This window comes from Ambystoma mexicanum, chromosome 1q, assembly GCF_040938575.1.
Source record: "Ambystoma mexicanum isolate Mex_15411 chromosome 1q, UKY_AmexF1_1, whole genome shotgun sequence".
NCBI classification, from domain to species: Eukaryota; Metazoa; Chordata; class Amphibia; order Caudata; family Ambystomatidae; genus Ambystoma; species Ambystoma mexicanum.
This window is the reverse complement of record NC_090922.1, coordinates 271,102,421-271,125,530: the sequence shown is the minus strand read 5'-3', so window position 1 is coordinate 271,125,530 and position 23,110 is coordinate 271,102,421. Positions and strand designations below refer to the sequence as shown.

General features: G+C 42.6%; 1 protein-coding gene across 1 annotated transcript in view; it reads left to right on the top strand.

The window, feature by feature from the left end:
* The window catches only part of MPHOSPH6 (M-phase phosphoprotein 6), a 171,910-nt gene that overhangs the window by 3,947 nt on the left and 144,853 nt on the right, over positions 1–23,110 (top strand). The window contains exon 2 of the mRNA XM_069638643.1: positions 15,838–15,950. Within this exon, the coding sequence (XP_069494744.1) occupies positions 15,838–15,950 (113 nt within the window). The remainder of the gene's footprint in view (positions 1–15,837; positions 15,951–23,110) is intronic.

The following is a 23,110-nucleotide window of genomic DNA, read 5'->3' as shown; positions in this document are numbered from 1 at the left end:
AGCCGTGGCGGTGAAGTACTTTCTGCCTGCTGGAGCGCATTGATTTTCTCAGACTACTACTGGCTCGGGGTTGCCGCGTGGCGCTTGCGGGTCATAGATAAGTACAACGTTGAGTGAAATGAATGCATTGTGGGTACATAATGTGTTTTGGGATGTTCGATGTGTGAACTGCATTTTCAAAATTAAAGACCTGTGATGGAACAGGGCTATTACCTACTAATGTCCACAGCCAACTTTTCCTCTCGACTCACATTTGGGTGTGGGGAAGACTAGGAACAGTCTGTGTACGGGCATGTTTGTCCTGTGAAGCAACAGGACACCATTGGATAGTATGGGTGAACAGGACAGTGTGGTGGGATCCACATACGGGAAGCTCTCTGAGACAACACTCCACATTTGACAAGACAACAGGGGGCTGGCAGGAAACGTAGTCCAGGACAATTAATTTTTCATAAGTCTCGCGTGAACTGTGTGTTTATTATGATTTCTGTATTGGGGCCCTAGTCGTGGAACCTTCCTTGCTGAGCTCTATTGTTTGCAGTGGTCTATTTTTTTTGTTTAGTGCAAGTTCATAGGGTAAGTGTTTGTACATGGGCTCATGGTCCCAGTTGAGGTCAGCCGACATGTTTCGACCCGTGGGTCTTTAAGGCTAGTGAGTATGAGAAAGTGCCCCAAGTGCCCCTATGGGGTCCTGGGATGGTAGACATGGTCAGTCTTCTTGGTTGACAGCTGGGGTCCAGATGGGCCCTGAAAGGAGTCGGATTTCTGGTGTCAGTACGTCCTGGCTAGTGTGTGTTATTATGCATGACTTACTGTAGGAGGTGTGTTCTCATCTATTTTTGTTTCTACATTATACCCATCCATGTGCATTTACATGAATCGAGAAGTTAGGAGGAAAGCAGGGGGCAGGAAGCGGGACAGTACTTTAGCGTTGGGCATCTGACTCAAATAAGAGTCTCTAGGCTGTTTAGCATTTGCTTGTAGGTTTTTCCCTGAACTCCCCATACCATCCACTTATGCATCCCTAATCTGCTTTCCGGTTATCCTAACTCCCCTTATCTATCCACACCCCCATTGGCTGTCTCGTGGTGGCCAGTTTTTATGCGTCGGGGACCCGTGCACCACCAAGGTGGGAGGGTCGTACTTCCTTTGGCTTCCGTGGTTCAGGAGTGGTTGCAAATGCCCCTTCAGGTGTGACGCATTAAATGGTAGGCTCTTGGGCCCCTTGGGGAGGGAGGGAGGTGGGGAGTTAAGGGGGTTAGGGATCCCAACTGTTCGGGACCTGATTGAGCTTGGTGGGCACTGGGCCCGGGCAGAGATGAAGAAATGTGGGCCAGCGATTTGTAGCCAGCATTCACCAGGGACACCCAGTTGGTGAAACACCATGTTGTGTTTTACACAAGTGTGCGCGCATAAAGGAGGATGCAGTGACCTGGTGGTGGCATAGTTGCTGCGGCCAGCAGAGGGGGAGGGGGTGGAAGAAGAGGAGGCATGTGAGGGCTCTTCCTCTATTCCGGACACGGGGAGCCATAAGAGGAAAGGAGTGCCTAAAACAAGTTGGCGCTGAAGTACTTTTGATCTCAAAAAAGAGATCAAGGGTATTCTGAAACAAGCCATTAAAGAGCAAGAAGATGGAAGAAGCAGTCCCCCCCCCTTCCTCCAAGGACTCTTGCTCATCATCTGGTGCATAAGCTTCAGAAGACGGAGAAGCCAAGGGGGTCAATCGGAAGTAGTTGCACAGAGAGGAAGTGGAAGCTGTGCTGGCTCAGTGTGGGATAACATGGGTTTTTCCTATCCCATAATTTTAAGAGGTTCTGCTTACCCTATCATTAGGCAACACAAACATTCACCAAAGATGATGCTCCCTATTTTGGACATTAATTACAAGATTCTTACAGAATAGAATGACCCCAAGCACGTCTCCATGCCCCAGTTTATGGCTAAATTATATCCACTCAAGCGAAAGGAGTTTTTCTGCCTGAAAATGTCCAGATGGTTGATATCCTGGCTAACCTCGTCTGCAGATCCTCTATTGGGGCCTATTTGGCTCTCAGGGCTATCATTTATCTATCCTATACAGCAGAAACTGTGTTGGGGGCAGTAAAGGTGAGCCTTTTCACAGGAGAGCTGGATTTTGGTCTAGGCCCAGGAAGACAACGTCTTCTGTTAAAAGGCAAACGTCCTCGCAATCGCAGAAGGCCGGAGGGTGGAAGACTCCGACTCTTTCAGTATTTGGGGTCAGTGCTCTGTCGATGCTTGGGTAAACCAAAGGGTGTATTGGCGGTACCAGATAGACTTTACTGGTCCTCCTGTGCAGTCCTCTGTGATCATGACTTTAATGCCAAGCGGCGAACAGAAGAGGGAAGCCAAGTTGTGTGCCGTTCCGGATCTTCCACAAAAGAGGGCTATGGTGAGGGTTCTGCAGGGTCAGGGGTTCTACTCAATTGTCTTGATGGTCCCAAAACCATCAGGGAAGTTCAGGTTGATCCTGGGCCTGAAGGGTCTGACAAAGGGGAGAGGTTCAAGGAGGAAACCCTTCGAAGGATAGTTCCCATGGTGTCGAGGAGGCACTAGCTTGTGTCCTTGGACCTGCTGGATGCCTATTGCCATTTAGACATCAGAGCTTCCCAGCAGAAATATCTTGTTTGCGTACACTTGCCATCAATCAGGTGAAATTCTAAATGTATATTTTGACTAAATGACGTACATTTTTAACGAGGGAATGTATGTAAGCGATGTGTGCGATGAAAGATTTTAATTTCAAGAATGTTTGATTTTCTTGTTTTAAAAAATCAATATTCTATTTAAGGAATGTGTACAAGGTCAGGAATTGGAGGAAGCACATGGATTAGAGGTGGTGGACCAGCTTGCTGGTGCGGTCTTTAAAGAGAAGACCGCGGTTTATCAGAAAATCAAGAAAATAAGGCTAAATAAAACGTTTTGTTTTCTTGAAGTGATAGCACTGAACATCTACTGTATGTGTGATTTACATTGAACATGTTTTTACAACCCATCTCGTAGAGGCCCAGAAGGAAAAGCAGTATAAAGACACCGGCCACAAATGAAACCAAAGATGCTGCTTGCCAAACGGGTTTCACCGAGGAGCAACTACCATTGGAGGCGCAGCGAGGGCCAGTCAATAAGCAGGCTCTAGATGCTTATGTTCAATGGCCAGAAAATTAATTGAATGTGACCGGCAAAGCCAACATAGTGTTGTTGAACTATTGCTACAATGTGAGAACTCGAGAAGATGAGGATGAAACTGAATATAATGAAGATGCATTGGAATTCCTCTAGGACCACTTGACACAATCTACACCCGTTAAAAAAAAAAAAAAAAGTCCACCCAATAAACTTTCGGTGTTGGTTTCTCCAATTTGTGTGCAAATAACAAGCTGAACTAACGGAGACTGAAGCTTCAACACAATTAACCGAGGAGCTTGCCAAAGATCTCGACTACAGTTTGCCTAGTTTAGGTGAATTGTCCACCACAGTTGAGTCACAAACCACAATCGTGCAGGGCGATTGGCTAATAAAGGAGCAGAAATACATTGTATTCGACAGCTGCCTGGTAGAGATTATACTGATGCTGAAATGTGTGCATCCAGTGAGGGGGAAAATATGCAGGGATCCATTGGTGATTGTGACTCGTGTATTCCAAGGCGCTAAGCTGAAAATCCAAGCTACCTGTGCCCATCTCCATGATACATTTTCATGGTCTGCTCAACCGATGCTGGGCAAAGTGCCAGCTGGAAATCTGTGTTCAGCACCTCTACTTTTCAGTGGCTCTACTTTTAGTAAGTTGTCCAGTTTATGTCAATTTGTGGGACTTCCGTTCCTTGCTAAAACACAGTACTACAAATATTAAATAGAATTTTTATTCTCTCTATTAGTCAAGCCTGGAAAATTGAACAAATGTCAATTGAAAGGACATTCCCTGACAAACAGGTCATGCTTGCTGGTGATGGACAGTGTGACAGCCCTGGATTTTCAGCAAAGTACTGCACATACCACTTTCAGGATATTGAAACAAAAAATGGTGAGTTCAGATGTCTGAATGTAAATCCTCAATGGCCATGGAGAAACATGGTTTCATAAAATCCCTCGAACGTCTTCAATAGAGGGGAATGGAAAAAAACCTCGTAGCCACTTACGGACATGTTTTGATAGCCAAGGCCATGCAAGAGCACTTTCACCTTCAATTTGATGTATGGCACGTTGCCAAATCAATCACAGCTGGAGGTAAAAAAAAGGGTTCTGGAAATATTTTACAGTGGTCAGTCTTCCAGCAGCCATCTTTGGTGGAGCTCCAAAACTTGTGATGGGTCTGTGGAAATTGTACTTGAAAAATGGCGCTCATTGATGCACTACTGTTCCAACGTTAACTCGTGGACAGAAAACCAACATTTTCACCGAAAACCAACATTTTCACCAATGTGCACATGGACCTTTATTGGAAAAACAGGAACGCAAGAAGAAATGGTTGGTTCCATCTTCACTTCCACACAATGCTCTTGAGAAGATCATGCTTGATAAAACTCTTTCAAGAGACCTGAAGGGACTCACAGAATTCTGTCCCACAGAGATCTGGAGGTGTCCCACAATATGTGCCTAAAGTACAGGCCCAAGAGGTTGCATTTCGGCATAGACTGTGTGCAATATCGAATATTACTAATGGTGGTATTAGTGCAAATCGAGAACATAGGAAGAGAACAATTGAGAACTGCTGTAAACTTATACTTCGTTACACAATGGCCTTTGCAAAGCAAAAAATGGGTGGTCAAGCCAATATACCAGGAAATGGAATTTGATTTTGTGAAAGATCTCACTTTGACTGTGTTGGCTATGCATACTCATGGAAACGATCATGATTTTGTTCCTAGGAAACATACATTGCAAATGTGCCTTGTCCACCAAAAGCGGAACTCGTTGAACAGTTGACTTCCCGGTGTAAATGATTAGCAGCTGTGTGTATGTTCCACAATGTTTGTATGTTGTACAAGACCAATGGGAATCTATGTGACTTGAATTTCAAAGCTATTAAAAGTAATACGCGTCCAAATTGTCTTTTCAAATGTATCTTCTTAGTCAATTTATTTTGCAAGAAGTGCCTGTTGGAGGATGACATGCAGTGTAAATCCGTGTTTTCCCGCTTTCGTTCAGCTCTTGTGGGTTCTTCACTGATCAAGGCACGGGAGGGTCAGATGGATATCGGCATGAAAGCAACTGCGGGGTCTGCAGTTGCCTTAGCATGCACGTGTTCGAATAGAAAGAATAAATACACGTCCCAAAAAGGAATGAGACATAAGCTAAATAATGAACTTGGCATGCAAGAACTAATGACTGTAAGCAAAACACTGCTTGAAAGGGGGCTGTTGGTGTGAAATAGGTGCATTCTGACTTATTTTTAAGGGTGCATCCGTTGGGGTGTCGTTGCTTTCGGATGCCTTATCAAAAGGGCAGATCTTTGATTTCCGACCTTTGGAGTCTTATGATTTAAAACACAGTGGGGATAGGTGTTAGTGTTACCAAAATATATGACCACTCTAGATTAGGTATATGGTAGGCGAATTTGAGGTAGTGCGCGGTTTGGGTCTGGTGATCAGATGCGTTCAAATAGAATAGGGGTCATGGGTTCAGGGGACCACGGCCTGGCAGGGAGGGGTTGGAGATGGCATGAGTCAGTCAGCAGAGATGGATGGGGCACTAAGGTTGCATCAGGCTTTGGTCTCACTTTCTTGAATGAGCACATTTTGGCAGGGCTCGATACTGTCTACTTTCAAAAATGGATGGCTGCATTTCCGTGAGAACAGGAGATGCGCTGAGCTGACAAGAGGACAGAGGTGGTGGGAGCTGGGTGTGGGCGGCTCTGGGAGTGGGAGAGAACAGTTCGCCAGAGGGGCAGAGGGCCGCGAAAAAGGCATTTGGAAGGACCGAAAATGAAGTTCAAAGTATACACGTTAGCATGAAACATGGGTGATGCAAATGGGTACAGGAGGGGTGGAGATGTCTCCCACCTTAGCGTATACGTCATTTGCCTGGTACGAGAATGGTGCAGGGGGGCAGGATATACCGCCTCTCCAACATTTGTTAGTGTACGGGAAGTTCAGTGGAGATGGAAAGGCACTTGGATTTGTGACTTGTCAGTGTCTCACGTCATCCGCAGAGCACATTCCTCTGCGAAAACAGGGCGCACGCAGATGTGACAATGGGGAAGACACTAACGGGAACTGTTGTCATAAAATAACTGAATCACTATCAATAGAAGAGTAAAAAAGTATTCACAATAGAGCTGCATTGGTGAATGCCAGCAAACTGTTTCTTTTTCGAACATGTTTCAAATGCCACAATGGTCGGCCGGGCTAATCGCTCCCATAGGAGTGAAGGTCACTTTGTTTGCTGTTGCTTGCGGGCTGTTCACACCAACGCATCCTGTACAGTATGTTTTTGATTTGTGGCTTTCCTTCACCAAAAGGAAACTAAGCATACGCGCTCCTAAGAAGGGTCAATTGTTTTTCGTCGTTGGAAGAAAGGGAAGATTTGCTATGGATTGAATGACGGGAGCTGTGTAATAGCTGCAAAAAATGATAAGGTTCACCATTTCAAAACTGGACAAAGGAACATGTAATTTCATTTTATGAAAACCGGCTGATCTGAGTGGACTCGCTGCTTTACGCCAAGAGAATAGAAATACCAAATATAATGTACGTTTCACTGTAGATGAGTGACTAACAAGTCAAGGTTGCATTTTCTGACCGGTATTGCTGGCTTACATTGTAATGGGTTGTTGGTTGGGGAATATTGTGATGACACGCAAACGCAACCGGTATGTATTTCTTTGTCCCGGGCACATGGGCAGTCCAGCAGCGAAATGCATGGAGTCCACGTCTGGGGTCCCCCAGTTTCCACCAACGCCAAGTTCGTTGCTAATATTCCGTTACAATGCGTCTATATGTTGTTGGAATTCTTCGGTCAGCGTCCGCATCCCATTGCGAGCTAAACCTACTCCACAGCACTAACCTCTTGAGCACACCGCAGACTCCAACTTTGCATAATGTTTTCTCTGTGTTCCTATTGTTTCTGTTTATTATTAGGTTTCACCCGGTGCAGAATTAAGGGATAAATTAGAATAAAGAACGGCTACTGAGTTATATTTGTTATGATTTCTACACAGCTCCATGCTTTCTGCGAATGTCATAGTTTCCAGATACCCAGTGACGGGTTCTTCAGCAGGCAGTGGCAGATACACGGCTTACAATTACGCTGCTGTGGGACGATCACCCCGGACCGATATGCCTTTACACGGTATCAGTGACAAGGAGCAACCTGACATCGTTTACGGTGGTCTAGCAAGAAGCTGATGCCGAAGCCTTGCATTTCAAGGTGCGTCCAATGCGCTTCTTCTACCAAAAGGAACACTGTGTGCCTCATGATATTTGATTTTCGAAAACAACAAAATTAAAAATGTTGTTGAATATGTAAATTGGCGGATGTTCTAGGAGCGTTTTTGTGAAATAAAAGCACATTATAAATTGTAGAGTATTGGTGTTTCCTTTAAAAAAATAGTGTTTTCTAATCCAATTTGGGATGCGCTGTGCTGTTAGAGGATGTCTGTTGACATTCCGGCTTCTGCATCAACTAAGTTAAGACGTAGGTGATGACTGGGCGCATTTGGCTACGCTGCACACTAACGTCATGAAAATAGGTGGAGAATATCACTAGGAATAGTGAGGTCAGCTTCAGGGGCGGGGGATGTGATTTAGTGCTGCGAGGGCAGTTCAACTTTGGGCGATGCAGCAACAGATAAGATTAGCACAAGATGGCCACGCCCGCTGCCTGATTTCGCATGTGTAAAAGTGAGGAAAACTAAGGTAAGGTGCATAGGAAATGTTTTTACGATCGATCACGGATTGCTTTAAACCACATGCCCGAACGCTCGAGACAATAACATTTTTGAGCATACTATTCCTTTAATGTGGCATATGTATGTTTGTACGGCACCACCAGTTGACTCTAGGAGTGAAAAGAACTCCTGGTATCTGTTCTCCAGGAGCTAACCAGGATCTGCTAGGCTAAAAGCAGGAGCTAAATGGCTCAGGAATTTCGAACCCTGGTATTAGCTTATCCCGGAGTCTTATTAACCAGGTTTCTCTGCAAAAATGATTTAATAGATTGCTGACTAGATTAACAAGCTTTTGTAACATCACGGGTAACATTTGCCTGCCCAGAAGGTTTGCTAATTCTCTCTGCAAAGCTGTAGCAGTGGGTAAATCACATATGAGCAAGATCTGAAAGCAATGGACGCCCCGGCCATGCAGCTAAGCAAGAAATATGGATTGTATGTGCGAGTTGTGCTTGTTGAAGAATTATTCATTTTTAAAAGATGTTGCAGGTGTGGAATTAAATGGGTTGCACAGGGCTTGCAAAATCTACTAGCCCACTTGCACTGGCAAGGAGATTTAATGAAGGTAGAGTACCATTTGATTGGTACTCGTGCTTGCTGGCTAATACGGAAATGTTTGAAACCTGTATTTGACATGTCAAATATGTTTACTGTTCATGGCTCGCCTTTGGGTGGCAGCATTGCACCAAATATGAATTGTACTTATGACAACATGCACCACTTTACAGAAAGCACCAGTAAATATTGAGTTTCCCATCACCATGTGGCAACTGCATTTCTCTTTGATCGAGAATGTAAACTAAGGAACTCGCCCTGCAGGTCTGGTGGGATTATTAAGAATTTGTGAGGCATGATTAGTTGCTACGACATTTCATTTGGGCAGTAATCTGCTTTGGGGTATTTGTGGTTTACCGCTCCAGATTTCCTTCTGATAAAAATCCTGATGGCAGCTACCTAGTCTCTCCTACTATACTGCTAAATCTCTCATTCACGGGGACTGCAGGTTGGCTCTGAAATGGCAGAAATATCACGCAACAAACACTATGTGAGTATTATTTCAGACAAAAAATGGAAATAAAACTACATGTCTTCCACCAGTCATCATATGAAGTATTTAGAAAATTAGACACTTTAAAAAAAAAAAAAAGAAAAGTCATTCGATTTCACCCCTCTTCTATGTTTTGTTTTTGTAATAGTTAAAACCCCCGTAAGGGCTAGCATAATAGCCTGGTCCTTGGTGTTGCGCTTAGAATAACAGGACACATGTTCATTATTATCACTAGCTGGGGTACCCAGCGTTGCCCATGCCCTGATCGAGTGGTATCTCATGTGCCCTGGAGGATGTTGCTCTTGTCCTCGTGTCAGCAAGTCTGACTTCAGTTGGCTCTGGCATCTTTTGCCCTGGAGAAAGTTGGTCTTGTCCACTGGTCTGCAAGTCATGCTGCTATTTGTTGTTGTATTTCAGAAACTCTTCATTTTCGCTTTACATCAGATGGAGCTTTTCCACTATCCAAGTGGTGATAGTGTTTTGTGCAACATGTTTCAGTCACTCAATGGCTTCAGCACATCTGAGAACGTGTCCCAAGAAAAATGTGATTGTGCTCTTTTCTTGTGGATGAACCTGTAAACTGTAACCTTGCCATATTTGGTGTGGCGTGATTTAAACCAAAAAAAAATCTTTTCTTGTGGGCCACCATGTCTAACTCTCCTTTTGGAAGCAGTCCAGTGCTGTTGATCACTTTGTGTGACCCACCTGGTGGTGAATATACCAAGTTACTAGGGGTGTCACAGTATTAGTTTTATGACGGTACAATAACCTTCTTGCCAAATGACGGTATATCATGGTTATCGCGGTATAGCAGGTGGAGTTAACTAATCTTAATAAATGTTTTCTAAAAGGTCATAAATTGTCAGATTTATCCTCACAAACAAAACCAGGCACCCAGGGCCAGAATTGGGCTTTTCAACATACTTTCCACTGAAATGCCACCCCTTGCTTCCACCAAACACACGTGTGGAGAGGAGGGTGGGGGGGGGGGTCTTGCTGCGACTGGCAAAGCAAACTGAATAGCTTTTCTTAAGTGGTCATTTAGGGTTTTAGCTCCCCCACTGGCTACTGGTGAAGATGAACATGTGCCATCTTGATAACCTGCATGCCACAGATCAATGGAGTCTGAAGGTAGTATACGCTTGTGCGCATACACATGCACACGCACCCTCTTTACGTTACAGCCTTTAGTTTTATTCTGGGCCAAAAGGTGTTCAGTAATCGTGGACATGTTACCCTTTGGTATGGCAGCAGGGAATACCCACAGAGATGAGTACATTTTGCAGTGTGACTTATTATATGTAAATTCAATGATAGAACCAGGGAAATCCCCCATTGTCATATGTTTAGAAAACATCCATTATAAATATAGAAAACCCAAAGCCGCCAACCCAAAGTCCCGGGAGCATAGCTCAGCAGCAACGTGCGCGCCTTGGAAGCAAGACAACACGAAGCAACACAGGTTCTATCCCTGGGTCCGCGCTTAGAAACCTCTGGGTGTTTAAGCGCGTTATAAATACGCAACTAAGACAAAAACAATTATGCAACTAAATAAACAAAAACCATGTCTTTAACAGCGCCTCGATGCCTGCGGGCTGTGTGAGCGCTTAAAAAAAAAAAAAAAAAGCGAACCCTTTTCCTTCTTAGCACTGTATTTATTCTTCCTATTGCTAACATATTGATTTTGTGTCGTGCACGAGTGGTTTATGGAATGGAATTAAAAACTGCTCAAACTGAAACTACAACAACAAAGTTATGGCAGAAAAAGTCACAAGTTCACAGCGCTTATACAGTGATTAAGAAAATAAACATCAAGGCTGCGGGTATCTGGGCGGTGTGGGTGTACTGCCAATACACATCCACAGGAATAGTTGAAGAAAAACAAAGATGTTCCCAGTCTCACTGCGCCAAGAAATTATAATTAATTGTTTGTGCAAAGAAAAGCCTTTTATTGTTTGTGCGAAGAGAAGCCTGACACGTGTTTCAAGCTGTGTACAGCTTTTCATCAGAGGCTTAGGTTGCAGCAATAAGAACTCCACATTTAGAGTAGGACAATGCCAAATACAGTTCTCAAAATGCCTCGCAGCGGTCATTGAGCTTTCCGCAACTGCGAGGCATTTTGAGAACTGTATTTGGCATTGTCCTACTCTAAATGTGGAGTTCTTATTGCTGCAACCTAAGCCTCTGATGAAAAGCTGTACACAGCTTGAAACACGTGTCAGGCTTCTCTTCGCACAAACAATAAAGGCTTTTCTTTGCACAAACAATTAATTATAATTTCTTGGCGCAGTGAGACTGGGAACATCTTTGTTTTTCTCAAACTGAAACTACTTGGCAGACGGCACATCCAACAGTGCAAGACCAAGACTGCGCAGCACTTGCTTACTGCAGTCTTTCCAAATCAGATTGAAATGTACACTTAATGGTATGAATGGTATACTGGTATAAACAATGTGATGGTTATTATTGTTCAATTAATTGGTTCACGGTAACTTTAACAGTATACTGTAATACCGTTACATCCCTACAGGTTACTCATGTGGACTGTCTCTGAGGCACTTATGTGCTGGTGTAGACGCCACCCGGGGTTATATTAACAGGTGACGTTTATATTAATATTGATTGTTCAAATACGTTGGCTCCTGCATATAAACTGGGGGAGCGATGGGATAGTCTCTTAAAAGTTCAGGAGTGGAGGCTAGTATTACTGGAATGTGATCTACATTTGGTAAACCAGGGTAACAAGGCCCCAGCCCCAACTTGGTCCAATGGCACTTATAGTAGTTGCGTTGATTTTATATTTTTGTCAACAGCCGTATATTGAATTTCTCTCCCCAATTGTTGATTAGTCCTATAGATATAAGTGAGCATGCCTCTCTTATTTTAAAGCTTCAATTACCTGAGCCTAAGTCTTTGACAAAGTGTCTTATATCTAATAATCCATCTTTAAACTGCCATGGGAATAGATTAGGTCTTAGATGGTTGGAAATACAATGAGTAAATTTAACACCATTATTAAGTAATAATTTAGCAGCTACTCCTGATCTTCTGCAGCAACATGATTGGAAACTGAAAAATGTGTTGAATAGAGTGGGCACATTTCCCCAAATGCTGACCATAATGACTAGGAGGACAGCAGGAGATGGAACTCTTTGACCCCGCTACAGTAAAGCGAAAAAAAACAAAACGATGTACACGGCCAGTTCGGAAAATAACTAGAAATAAAGCACTCCTGTCTGCTGATTATATAAAAAAAAGGCCCAAAGCTACCGCAAGAGCGAACTATAAGTGTTGGCTCTGTAACCAGAAATCTAATACAGCCTCGACTAATTGCCGTTTTTGGTTCCTGCTGCGTACACTTAGAAATTTGCAAACAAAACAGGAATTGACTGCTATGTTAAAAGCCACATGGGCTGCCTATATTGCAAAATGTTTTGGGTCAGTGTTGTAAACGCCACTCTGTTTATGGCCGAACCATGATCGATTCGATAGTCTGGCATCCTATATCTGAGGCCAACATTGAGCTAATGATAATGAAATCTAACTTGTCTAGAGCCATCGGACCGGATGGTCCTACTAATGAAGTCCTTAAGTATGATCCCATAAATTGGGCCAGAATATTGAGGAAACTAGGTTTACATGTGTATGAGTTTGGTGCCTGCCCGTCCACGTGGCTGGAGTCTATTCTTATCCCGATATGCAAGAAAGGTTCACCATGTGATCATGGGAATTTTAGACTCTTGGCCATGTTGGGCAGCAGTGCTAAACTTTTCTCACGACTTTTGCTGGAGCTTCTTACTCCCTGGTCTGTTATGCATTGCATCCTAGATCTCACACAGACAGATTTTAGAAAGGCTTGCTTTACTTCGCATCTGATATTGAGTATAAATACACTTCTAGCCGACATCCTTTGCAAACCTGATGCTAAACTACACATTTGTTATTTGGGTTCTATTTATGCATTCAACACTGTCGATAGGAGTCTATGGTCTAAATTGTTTGATTGGGGTTTAGATGCATCCCTCCTGTATTTTATTGAGATGCTCAGCAATACTGTGGTTAGAGTTAGGATGGCACAGGGTGGAACCCTTATGAAAACATTTCAAACTAATTCAGGCTTGAAACAGGGTTGTGTGCTTGCCCCAACACTCTATAATTTATAAGTGTCTGACTTTCTTCTGCCATGCGTAACACAAGTAACTTCCCTCCTAGATATGGTCATATGCCACTCCGTTGTATAACATATGCTGTTGATATGGTTTTGTTCGATTAGACCACTTTCGGTCTCTAATTTCTCTTGACACGTTATGGAAATATGCTAAGCTAAATGGCCTACGAGTAAACATCTACACAACTAAGGTAATGGCTATAGGACGGGGGACAAAACATGGAAGAAAGTTTACTTGGAGACTGGGTGGTCCAGGTTTGGAGCAGGTGGAGATCTACAAATACCTGGGCATGCATAGCACATCTAATCCCAAGTAGTCCATGCCAAAATGGTTGTCTTCTCAGCCTGGACCAAATCGCCATCACTGAAAAACATCATTGATAGGCAAGGGGGAAGGTCCATGGAAGCTAAGATCATGGCCTATAGAGTGTCAGTGGTGCCGGGCATATTATATGTGTTGGAAGCACTTCTGAGGACAGCCAAATGGCTTAAGAAATTAGAAGGGAAAATATTAAGATCATTGTTGGGTATACCCATATCCATCCCGGTGGAAACTATCCAGTTGGAGCTGGGTTTAGTGTCTTTGGCCGTGCAGTGGAGGTTAGCTGTGTGTAAACTATGGGTTAGAATTGGCTTTATGGGTTTGGAAAAAGAAAGCCTATTGGGCCTAAATTCCCTACATAGTCTATGTATGAAGTGTAGTTAAAGAATTATGGAGATGCAGGACTTGGTATGAAAGCACTCTGACAACATTGGAATGGCTAGTCTGCCGCGTTCATTGGGGGGCGGGAGTATAAGCATCAGAGTTTTAAGATCTAAGGACCATAATCGTATACTGTGCATCAACTATTTAGCAAGTAAAAGTAAATCTGCCCAGAATTCGACTCCAGGCATGACTATAAATAGCCCTTGTGACCATCTTCTAAAATTACGTATGCCATCTCTGATCTGCTTTATTATGTATTTATGCTTTAGACTATTGCCGGTGTATGAAAATACTGGGGGACGGCAGGGCCTACCAAGGTACCTTCGTCTCTGTCGGTTCGGCCATGATACGGTTGAAACATCTACAGATCTGTTGACCCAGTGTAGGATGTTTATGAATCAATATGAAAAGAGCTATCATGACACTCCCTCATATATGACAGACCAATTCTGGAATGCTTTGTATGGCGCAAAGTCATTGGTCGCGACTGCTGCAGCCTTTCACGTAATGGATGGTTGTTAAAAAATGTCTTAGATAAGATTGAAGGGGATCCATGCTTAAGTGGAAGTAATACGGGGCAATTACAAGCATCCATTGGCCCTAAGAATAACATAGGAAATCGCTAGGTAGATTACAGGGCCTCCATTTTAGTACTGATACTGGGGTTTTATTGTGCTTGATTGAAAGTTTTATGAAAAAAGGTTTTTGCTGAATCATTTTTGCGGTAGGGGTTCATGTAAAAGTTCAGGTTTTAATATGAATTTCCCATGTTCTTATATTATGCATGTCATTTTATTAAATTTATTATGTAATCATTTATGATTTTTTTTGTATTGTGAAATTGGAATCTGGTTTTTATTTTGTAGTGTAAAGGTGAAATCTGACCAAGACACTTTCAAATGATTTTACTATTACAGTAGTAATACATGAGAGAGAGAGAGAGAAAATGTAGTGCATATATAGTTGTGCACATTTCCAGCCACTGCTACGGATAAGATTTTCAAGTGGGAGTATTTTACTACCCATTATTAAACTTGGCAGTGAAATGATTTTATGGGAGTAAAGAAAAGTGAGTGGCATTCCCAAAGGGAGTATTAAACAGCGTTGTATTTCGCTCCTATGTGTTGGGAGTGTTTTTACTCCCAATTTTTATTTTGTGGGAGTATTTGGCTATTTGTAGTGAGTAAAAGTGACTGATGAACCCATTATCTTTAGAGTGTATTTCAGCTCTACAGTAGTACATTAAGTTGGACGTTTCTTGTGGCATTTATAAATGTGCAGGAGGAAAAAGAATGGACAGGTTGTTACATGTATGTTTAATTTAAACTGATACTAGGGAGTGTACATACAGAGTTGCATTGCTGCTGTCCTCATTATGCTCTCAAGATAAAAAATAAAAGCTCCCTTACTGAACAATTTGTTTGATTAAATGCCTGTGTCTTCGAACCACTCTGTTGTGGGCATCGGATATCTGTAATTGTCATTGATTTGCCATTCAGACTAAATAAAACCACTGGCAGATTGATAAAATACAAAAGTTGCTTACCTTTTTACCACCATTTTGGAGATATGTGGCACATTTGAAAACTCTAGATATTACTTTTTTCCAAGTAGATATCAGCTTCTAGGTCTTTAAAAAGTAAACTGTTGAATATTTGTGAACATGGATGTGTGGAAAAATGTGCTTTGTGTCCAGCTAGATGTAGGTTATGTTTCTGAACCATTAAGAAGCAGGAAGGAACCTTAACTGAATATTCCAGAAGAAATATCAAGACCAGCCTCTTTATCTGTTTAGGGTACATATTGTATCTTTTTACTTCTTGTGATGCCTGTAAGTGAACTATTAGTCACTACTGGGACGTCAAATGAGTAAGTAAAGCACCAAGATATGCAGCCCTGGACACAGATGAATTTATTTACTATTGCACTGAAGCAAATGTTACAGTAACAAATATATACTTCATCAAGCTTATTGAAATGTACAATTAACACTTTTTAAAATTTGATTTTAGTTTATGCAGAGAGGTTTAGATGCAGAGACTAGAAAACAACTGGAAGAGGAAGAGAAGAAAATAATTTGCGATGAACACTGGTACCTGGATTTGCCAGAGCTCAAGGAAAAAAAGTAAGATTTTTAGAAGATGAGTGTTTGTTTATATATATCTGTGAAACAACCTTAGAGGGACATTAACGGGAAAATGTAACGCAACAAAACCCTTGAAAGGCAAAGGAACCTGAACTACTCGCCTGTCCCCTGTTGGCGCAGCATATGACAAGGATGACCTCACTGAGCATCAGAGATTGCACCATATGACATCAGACATACCATATATGGCTTGACTAATAAAAGCACAGATTACATTAATTATATCCAACGTTTAGGATGATTTTCCTTCACATACAATATACACACATTTTCAAAGTACATTTTATTCTGCTGCCGTTTCTTTATTTTTTGTGTATGGTCCACAATTTGAAATACATACATACTAAAACTAGTACAATAAAGTTTTGTATGTTTCATTTCCTTATGTCTAAAAGGAAATATTCAATTTATAAGCTTCGATACTTGTATATATTATGTAGTCCCATGCTTAGAGATCTTATAATCTATCGCTATACATAAGTACTCTGCATTCCATGTAGTTTTAGAAAACTACGTTTTTATATACTATTTTTATAATAAGCACAATAGAAAATTCAACACTTGGGATTCAACATGAAGACTTGTAGAACAATCTATGGACTGGGCTTGTGAGATATTTATTTTACAGGTTGCCCAGGTGTGGGGGGAGGGGGATCTCCACACCGAACTGTCTAGTGGTAGGGGCCAGTATTCTGCCAATTTTTCCAACAAATTGCTTTCCTCCAATGTCTATTGTTGGTTACCCTTTATTAAGTGATTTATTTAAACAGTACAGTTGATGCACTTTAATGAAATCTGATAATAATTGTTGTACCACTTAGAACTGTATATATTTGCCTTTGTATATTTACTGAGCACAAAGTGAGTTATTGTGATTGTGTATATAACCTTGAACCTTAATTATATGAAGACTGTTTTAACTAATACAGTGTGTGGACATTCCTTTGTGGGTGCTTGGGGACTACACTGTACTTAAGAACCAGCCTGCATCACCTTCTGAGAAGCTAGGCCTAGATTGCGTGTCCATTGCTACCAACAATAGAGAATCTTGGCTGGGGTCCTCTGTGTCTCTCCTCTACCATATAGAGAGCAGGAGTACAGACACCCCCCCTCCAGTCTTTACAGTGTCGGATAGCCATCTGTATAAAGGCATGGTCTAGTAAAAACTTTTATTATCCCTACGGGTCGGCCATGTTTTTTTTAAGCCCAAGTGGCTCGATTTTAGAAAACTTTCCTATGGACTTTACCCGAGTTTTCGTCCATTAAACACATGCGAAAACAAGCACCAGGGCCCCGCCATTTTCTGATAATCCTATCATTTCCCCCATCGCCCTGGCTGACCTGCTTTTGTGGCACTAAATCAATTCCCCCGCCCCTGAGCCTGACATTATCAAAACATTCATATTCCCCGCCTCTCTCCGTGACGTTACTGTGCTGCGTAGGCAAACGCGCCCAGTCGTCTTCTACGCGACTCCACACAGAACCCGGAAACCAACACAGACCATCTCACAACACGGCGCGCCACAATTCGGAATATGAAACTGTACTTTAAAATCAAACAGCAACACGGTACATTTGGTAAAGTACATTTATTTTACATTAAATGTTTAGAGAATATTCAGCAATTGCCATATGAACTCCGAAAGCCATTTATTTTCTTTTATCTGTAACCGCCATGGTACACAGGGTGTTGCTTTTCGTTAAAAGACGCACTTTGGAAGCAGGGTGAACCGCAAGGCTGTTCCATCAACTAGGCACTGTGACTAGTCCATCGTAAAGGTTGATATGTTGCTTCTAGCGACTAGTACAGCGTAAGGGCATGTGGGCCCTTGGCGATCGTCCCATAAAATTGTCAGTGTGCTCGAGTTGTTCACACGAAGCTGCAGGTGTCTACTGTAAAAGCCATCTGCTGGTGTCTCAAACCGATGGCCGTAGCAGAAGTGGAGCAAATACCTGTTATGAAAACAAAAAAATTATAATTAGTCTCGCCAGCCGATCTTCATTAATGTTAAAATATTTGCTTGCAAGGATAGTTCAATGGAGTATGTTCGGCTCTAAAATCAATGCGATAAGTAACGAAATAAATCGAGGCCAACACACAATGATAAACGACAGTTGGTCTACATGCGTGAGGAATGATATGATATGGCATTTGTAACGCGCCTATACTCAAGTGTTTCTAGGCGCAACGAGGCAGGTGGGGAACAAGGGCAGACAGACAACGATCCTACTAGGCCAGGTGTCTTTCTGATCGCTCATGGGGAAGGGGGGAGGGGGAGAAAAGTGCTGTACATGGTTAGTTGAATACAAATTAAATAATAGGGCTAGCTGGTGGCAAGTGCAAGGTAAATGCCGGGAGAAGGGGCTGAAGGATACAGAGACAGTCCTGTAGTGCAGGTAGGCAGTGCAGGGGAAAGTGGCTGGGCCAAGGACCGAGATTGGTGAGACCAGTGGACCTGCATGCCCATGTGCCCACTACGAACACGTTTTCCTTGATTTTCCTAGCTCTTGATTCATTCATTTATTCATACATCCATTCATTAAATCTTCATTTCGGTATAAAAGCGTGTAAAGATTTACTTTATATTTGAAATTTCCATTGTGTCTCTTCATAATGCAGTCTGTAAAACGGACCGTGCTCTTGATTTTTCGTATACTGAACTAAAATGAAACTCGGTCTAGTTTCTGAATTTTCTGCTTTATCGTCTCTTACGTTATTGCGTACCCCCTTCAAATGTAGTTCTTTCGGCATGGTCCCTGTCTCAAGGTCAAAAAACAATAGACCCTTATACTTCCAGTGCGACTTGTGGGCCTCATCTAGGCGCGAGCTGAAAATCAAAGCCGCTGTCCTTCGCATTCTTTATTTGCAACATCACGTAGTATAGGCATCTGTGAGAACTTGAAGTTTAGAATCCGTCTATGTAGTGCGCCTCAATGTGCAAATGCGAACTGGCTTCTCTCCCAAATGCCACGGCCCGCTTGGCTAGCGCGTTCTAAATGCCCCAATTTTGTCCCCATTGTCTGCGAGCTTTGCAGCCCAAATTGAGACATTTAATTTTTGGCGGAAGGTCAGGGAAAGTATAAAGTACCACAGGAGTTGAGGTAAAAGTGAGATTTATTGTTCGTTTGTTTTATTATTTGCAATACGCAAGCCTCCCCTCCGTTAACAGTGCGCAGCATTTACATGAGATGAGACATGAGAAAAATATATACATACACATATATGTGGTGAATAGAGAGAATTCAAAGATGACACCCAGCTTGTTCGCCACCCATGATGGTGAAGGTAGGGGTTAGGTTTACAGGTACACTGTACAATAACATTTATATACAAAAAGACAATCTTATTGCAATTATTTAAACCGGGATTTGTACTTCACAATCAGCTGTATTTCGGGTGGGCATGGCACAGTCGCAATGTTCAGTGGCAATGGATCACTGCTCTGCACAGAAACGTCCAAAATTCCATATCTGTGCTTCTCTAACACAGCAACAATAAGGTCTTTCACAAAGTCGAACTGCATTTCATCATAGACTGGTTTGATCACCCATTGCTTACTTACGTTTTGAAAACACCTTAGTGTAGCGAGGCATCCTTATTTACCCCTAGTCCTAGATTGTTCACGTCCGACATTGCTGTTATGGGCCAAGACCGCTATTAGAGTGCGATGTTTCGTGCCCCGAAAGCTAAAATGCAAGCGCTTTGGCCTGTACTTTAGGCACACATTGTGGAACACCTCCAAATCTCCTGTGTGACAGAATTCTGTCAGTCCTCTCAAATCTCTTGATAGAGTTTTGTCAAAAACAACTTCTCAATGGCTTTGTGTGTCGGTGAAGATGGAATCAACCACTTCTTCTTCCGTGCCTCCTCTGGGGACAAAGGGCCATGTTCACATTGGTGGAAATGTTGATTTGCTGTCCAGCGGTGAACGTTGGTACAGTGGTGCATCAGTGACCGCCATTTTTCAAGTAGTATTTCCACTGACCCTTCACAAGTTTTTGAGCTCCACCAAAGATGGTTGGTGATAGAATGTGACCACTGCAAAATACTTTCAAACCCTTTTTTTTCCCTGCATCCGAGATTTTCCTATTGATTGATTTAGGAAGATGCCATACGTCAACTTGATGTTTAATATGTGGGAACTGCTCTCTCATTGTCTTGGCAATTGAAAAGTGTCTATCCGTGGCTATGAGGTCGATGTGCATTCCCCTTGATTGTAGATATTCCACTGATTTTATAAATCCTAGTTTCTCCATGGCCACTGACGATGTACATTGTGTTACCGGCACGACCACCAAACTCACAGTTTTCTTACTATCCATGTCCTGAAAGTGGTAGGTGCAGTACTTGGCAGAAAATCCATGGCTGTCGCACTGTCCATCGCCGGCTAGCCTGAATCGTTTGCCTTCGAATGTACTTGCTAGAGACAATTGTTCAATTTTCCAAGCATCACTAATGGCCGGAAACAGATAATCACGTTGGTATATGTAGTACAGCGCTTTAGAAATGAAATGGAGTCCCACAAACTGAAAGAAAGCCTCTAACTTTCTAAAACTGGAGCCACTAAAAAAAGATGCAGCTGCACACAGTAGATTGCCTGCTGGCAGGTTCCCCAGCATCGGTTGTGCAGAACATGACAACCTATAATTTAATCTACAGGCGGCATTTATTTTGACGTTACTGACTTTTATTTGACGAGTCACATTAATCAATGGCTTCCCACATACTTTCCCTCTAATGGAAGCACACATTTCAGCATACTTATAATTTCCATCAAACAACTGTCGAATACAATGTATTTGCTCTCTTTCATTAGACTGTCATCCTGCGTCAACGTTGTTTTGGCCTGTGACGTTGTGGAGATTTCAACACATTGGAAAGTAATATCGCTGATATCAAGTTCTGATGCGTCTATGGATGCTGCGGCTGGTTCATTCTCTGTCATTTCGACATCTATTACTTCAACATTGATGGGAGAACACAACAATGTCGACAGGTTTTTTGGTGGCAAATTTTTGGCGGGTGTAGATTGTGTGAATTGATCTGCAACTACTTCAGAGCTATCTTCAATACATTCAATAACATCTTCTTGTGGTGGTGCGGTCGCACTGTAGCTATGGTTGATTGCAACTTTGCTGTAGTCTCCAAACACAGTTAATTCATGTTCTGGCCATTGGACATGAGCATCTCGAGCCTGAACACGCCTTGCCTCAATTAATAGTTCCTCCATAGTGTACACTGTCTGGCAAGCCACATCTCTCATTCGCTTCACTGTCTGTGTATGTATAGTTCTGACACCCACGGGTAACTGGAGGAGAGATTGGAAAAGGGATGTTCAGTTTAAACACAAGATGGAGTGTAGTAGAATTGACTGAAAAAAAACATAAAATAGTCCCCAGCACAAACAAGTTAGGAACTGTTTTTTTTTTCTTTGCAACTTTTTTGACTCGACCTTCAACATTTGCACGCTGTAGCTCCGATTCGTTTCCGCATGTCCTCTCTTCCTCTTGCGCTGCAACGACTATATTTTCTGTATCCGCATAGACAGCACGGAATGAGGCTCCATCGTCTCCCTGAAACATAGTACTTTCATTACTATGTATCAAAATATTGTTAGCATAAAACGCACGTGAGGACGAACACACAGGTACATCTCAATAGCCAAACACGATTTAAACATTGTGTGCAACAATCAAACGACAAGTATTTCGACCAGTGATGATCTATTTCGATGGAACTGTCAGTATCCATACCTCTGGCTCTGCTTGGACTGCCATGAATGGTTGTATTGGAGAGGAGGCATCCGCATCTCCCTGAAACACAGTACTTGCATTAGTATGCTTTTCAATATTGGAAACACAACACACACTTGGGGTCGACGGCACAGGTACATATAAATAACCACAAATGATGCATTGTCCAAAAGAATCAAGGAAAATCTAAATATGATCACATTTCATCGACTTATTTCTCTGATTCCTTTACATCTGCATCATCTAAATGAGTTGTGATTGTGGTGGAAGCTCCGTCGTCTCCCTGAAACACAGTACTTGGATTAGTATGGTTTTCAATATTGGAAACATAACACACACTTGGGGTCGACGGCACAGGTACATATAAAGAGATAACCACAAATGATGCATTGTCCAAAAGAATGAAGGAAAATCTAAATATGATCACATTTCATCGACTTATTTCTCCGATTTATTTACATCTGCATCATCTAAATTGGATTTTGTGATTGTAGTGGAAGCTTCGTCGTCTCCCTGAAACACAGCACTTGCGTTAATAGGGAAGAAAGTATAGCAAATGGAATCACGTTATATGATCACGCATGATGGAGCTGTCATTATCCATACCTCGTGCTGCTGAAGAATATCTATGGATGTTGCAAATGTAGTGCGCACTTCCGAAAGCTGTTGCGCCGATTCGTATACGCATGGTCCCACTTCCACTTCCCCTGGAATTACTTGAATGTCAGGCTCTGCATCAAGTGCAGGGGTTGACGCTCCATCAACTGTCACGGCTCGCTCTCTTCGCTCCCGTTCTCGCTCCCTTCGTTCCCGTCCCCGCCACTTGGGGGCATGTTCTGGGGTTTATTCCTTACTGGACATTTCCTTCGAACCCTATGCTACAGTGTTCTGATGAATTGGGAGCGTTAAAACCTTATTTTCCCAGTTACTTCCCTTCCGGATCCATTCCTGGTTTTTGGCAGCCAGCATGCTATTTAAATCAAATGACTATGTTTCCCAGAATGCCTTGGCTCACTGTTTCACCTCCTGCTTCCCAGAATGCCTGGCTCACTGCATCATCTCCTCCCTTGCAGCACAACGCTGGGAGGAAGATAGGCAACACCTGTGGCTGCAGGTGCAGCAGGCGGCACGCCTGAGGGGTGTGCTTGTTAAGCAGCTTTAAAAGCCTCAGTTTGCTTCAGTCCGGCGCTGGTCGTGGTAGCAGTGTTCCTGTTGTGACTAGTCCCTGTTTCCTGTACTTAGTTTCTGTGCCTTGTACCTAGTTCCAGTTCCTTGTTCATAGATATTGTGCCAAGTATCTAGTTCCAGTTCCATGTTCCTAGTTCCATGCCTTGTACCTAGTTCCTGTTCCTAGCTTTGTGCCCAGTTACTAGTTCCTGTATCTT